Genomic DNA, 3,482 nt, shown 5'->3' with positions numbered 1-3,482 from the left:
TTAATGTCCATTAATAGAGATTAATGGAGCATTGATGAAAATGAGAGTAAAAGATAAAAATTTTTGTATTCATTGAATGACTTTTTAAATTCATTAGATGATCTTTTGTATTCATTGGATGAGTACAAAAGTCATGTTGATGCATTTTCATAGATGATCATTTTTTTAGTCTCCTCTTCTTCTCCTTTTGGGTACAAGTTGCTAGCATAACGAAAGTGATCTTCTCTGAATTGGCTAAGTTCGTGCAACGAACGAAGGACGTGTTCGTGTGGATAACGAAGAAGCGTGACCATTCTGATCGTGCTGAGATCCACTGAATCAAAGTTACTGCCGGAATTGTTACTTCACACAATAAAAATGATAATTATATAACAAACATGTATATTATATTTACTTGGATCATGAATCTCTAAAGGAATCGATTTTTTCGCTATATTTATTTTTAATTTTTCCTATAAAATTCTTACATAATTCAGATATAATATTTCAAAACAAATATCTTTTGCCACTTGTATATATTTTATGAGTTTGGATGAGATGCCTCCGGGGCATAGCTGAGTTGGTTACGATGCAGCAGAGTTGCAGAAGAGGGCAAGGGAAGCAGAGTTGCAGAAGAGGACAAGGGTTCGAATCTTGGCGAAGCCAGGCAATACCCTCCTACGTCGTGACCAACTGCAGTTTCTCGATTTACCTCCTGATAAATGGTTGTGAGGTCGATCATGTGGGGCCGCTAAGGTGGCGGATTCCATCTTTTTTACATATGAGATATATATTTATTTTTCATAAAAAAATTATTCTCACGCCGATGCCTATTCAAAGTAGAGAGAGATGGGCTACCAACGTCACCAAAATAAATTATTGCCACAATATAATCCACCATTTTTTAAGTCAAGAGCTATCCAAATTCTACTTCAATCATTCAAATCCAAGGCCACCAAAAGACTTGGCCATGACGACTTGACCTACCAAAGACTGCGTCAATATAGCAATTTCTGTTCCAATGTCACATTTCTTTATTTTAATTTCTGGCTCCATGATTTCATTTCAGATGAAACTAATGATCCCTGTCTATAAAAGAAGATCCAGAATCAAAGAAACTTTCACTAATTTTCCTCCCATTTCAAAGTATATAGTATATACTGATCTCTTTGTCCCCAATTCCAACAGTATCATGTCCAGTGATCAGAACAACTCTGATTGCCATGAAGATCCTAAACCCCCACAGGCTCGTCGGAAGTGGCTCACCGTTCTCTGCATCGACGGCGGCGGGGTGAGGGGGATCATACCGGCGACGATCCTCGACTTCCTTGAATCCAAACTCCAAGTGCGCCCATACACACACAAACTTTTTACTGCAGAAAACACCTGCTCTTCACGCTGGTGATGATTGTGCAGGAACTGGATGGACCGAGCGCGAGGATCGCCGATTACTTCGATGTGATTGCCGGCACAAGCACTGGCGGTCTTATCACCACGATGCTTACGGCTCCTAACGACAATAAAAGGCCCCTCTTTGCTGCCAAAGAAATAATCGAATTCTATTTAGATCACTGCCCCAAGATTTTTCCACAGAAGTTAGTACATAAGGCATATTGCATGAAAATTCTTATAGATCTAGTTTTGGCTCCGTTTCATCCCTCATGCAATCTATTGTTCTTCAGAATTTGGTTCATGTCCAGTATCTTTCATGCAATCCATCGTTGTAAGTACGACGGCGAATACCTTCACGGGATCATCAAGAAGATGCTAGGCAAGACACTACTCAGTGAAACGTTAACGAATGTTATCGTCCCCACTTTTGATATTACACTTTTGCAGCCAACCATCTTCTCAACATATGAGGTAGTGATTTCTTTGATGATCTTTTCTCTTTCTTTTCTTTCTTTCTCCTCTTCTCTCATAAAGTAAAGATTCTATTTCATTCATGTGCACAGGCAAAGACCGATCCATCGAAGAATGCCTTTCTTTCCGATGTGTGTATTGGCACATCTGCAGCACCAACCTATCTTCCTGGGCATTGCTTTACAATCAAAGAGAAAAGTTATAATCTCATTGATGGTGGTGTAGCAGCAAATAACCCTGTAAGTAGTCTATCTACAAATGGCCTTCTCATCATTTCACTCTTTGGATGAGCTACGTTATATACTTAACAAAAACCTACTGCAAGTGCTGATACAATGATGAACAGACCTTGGTTGCCACTACACAAATATGGAAGGAGGCCATCGCTGGGAATCCTGATTTTTCGAGGTGCGAGCCTTTTAACTATGACAAACTGCTGGTCATTTCGATTGGAACTGGAGTGCCCAAACAAGAGGCAAGGTTTACTTCTCGACATACCGCCAAGTGGGGTTTGCTTGGGTGGCTGTTCCACAAAGGGACTATACCTATCATCGACATTTTTACTCAAGCAAGTGCAGACTTGGTTGACATCCATACTTCTGTTGTTTTTAAGGCACGCAATACCAAACATTACCAGAAGCATTATCTACGAATACAGGTAATGAACCTTTTCAGAATTTGAAGAAGCCATTCTAATGGGTAAAAGTAAGGTTGGTTTTGATGTGAGCAGAATGATGCACTGACTGGAGATGCTGCATCAATGGACATAGCGACGACGAGTAACCTGAAGAAGCTGATTGAGATTGGCAAAGAGCTCCTCCAGAAGCCTGTGTGCAGGGTGAACTTGGAGACTGGACAATTATCTGAGGCAGCGGATAGAACAAGAATGGATGGTGAAACCAAGCAAGTGGCTGAAACTAATGCGGAGGCTCTCGCTCGTTTTGCAACCAAACTGTCAGGAGAAAGGAACCGCAGGCAAACGAGATAAATCTAGGGTTAAATTAGGGTTAGGTATTTACAGGTTAAAGCTAGGTTAGGGTTAGAATCATGGGGGGTTTTCGATTTCAAAGCTAACAGAAATAGAAAAGGTACTAAATGAAGTAGAAACAGAGAATCAAAGATGATAGTGGGTTAAGAATTCTTCCCTCTCCAACTCGGCACAAAACAGTGAACCACAGCCATCTCCGGCTGCTAACACCACGGGACGGCGAACCTTGCTGGAACAATCGCTCATAGCTTGGCACGATCGGAGAAGACGCAGGCGAGTCCTCAGACGCTAGTCCGCTACCTTGCTGCAAATCACAGACAACACATCAGAAAGAGGAATGAGAAACCGACCCTTACCTGGCCCTGTTTCCGGTGACGACGACTTCGAAGACGACCGACGACCTCTGCTGCAAATCGCAGACAGAGTCCGGATGGATTCCCTGCTGCAAATCGCAGACAAGGCTCTGACAAACATCTGGCTCTTCTGAGGAGGTGGAAGAAGGAGCTGTCTCGGGCTACCACCGCTGGAGCAAATCACCCACAACGGAGCCGATGACAGAGGAAGGGAGAACGACGTCGATGCTGCAATCGGAGGTGGCTGCTGAATCCTTTGCTTTGCGCTGATTAGAGGAGGTAGAAGGATGGCGAGGCGC

General features: G+C 42.6%; 1 protein-coding gene across 1 annotated transcript; it reads left to right on the top strand.

The window, feature by feature from the left end:
* The first annotated feature begins 1,057 nt into the window (after positions 1-1,057).
* LOC141830622 (patatin-like protein 2) lies at positions 1,058-2,836 on the top strand. Its single transcript, XM_074718026.1, has 6 exons — positions 1,058-1,324; positions 1,396-1,574; positions 1,662-1,842; positions 1,935-2,081; positions 2,189-2,500; positions 2,573-2,836. Exons 1-6 carry the CDS (start codon positions 1,058-1,060, stop codon positions 2,828-2,830), a joined length of 1,344 nt encoding a protein of 447 aa, XP_074574127.1. The 3' UTR covers positions 2,831-2,836.
* The last annotated feature ends 646 nt before the right edge of the window (positions 2,837-3,482 follow it).

This window comes from Curcuma longa, chromosome 6, assembly GCF_044706935.1.
Source record: "Curcuma longa cultivar G26 ecotype Majalengka, Jawa Barat chromosome 6, ITB_CL_G26_1.1, whole genome shotgun sequence".
Classification (NCBI taxonomy): domain Eukaryota; kingdom Viridiplantae; phylum Streptophyta; class Magnoliopsida; order Zingiberales; family Zingiberaceae; genus Curcuma; species Curcuma longa.
The sequence above is the reverse complement of the archived record's forward strand: the minus strand, read 5'-3'. Positions and strand labels throughout refer to the sequence as shown.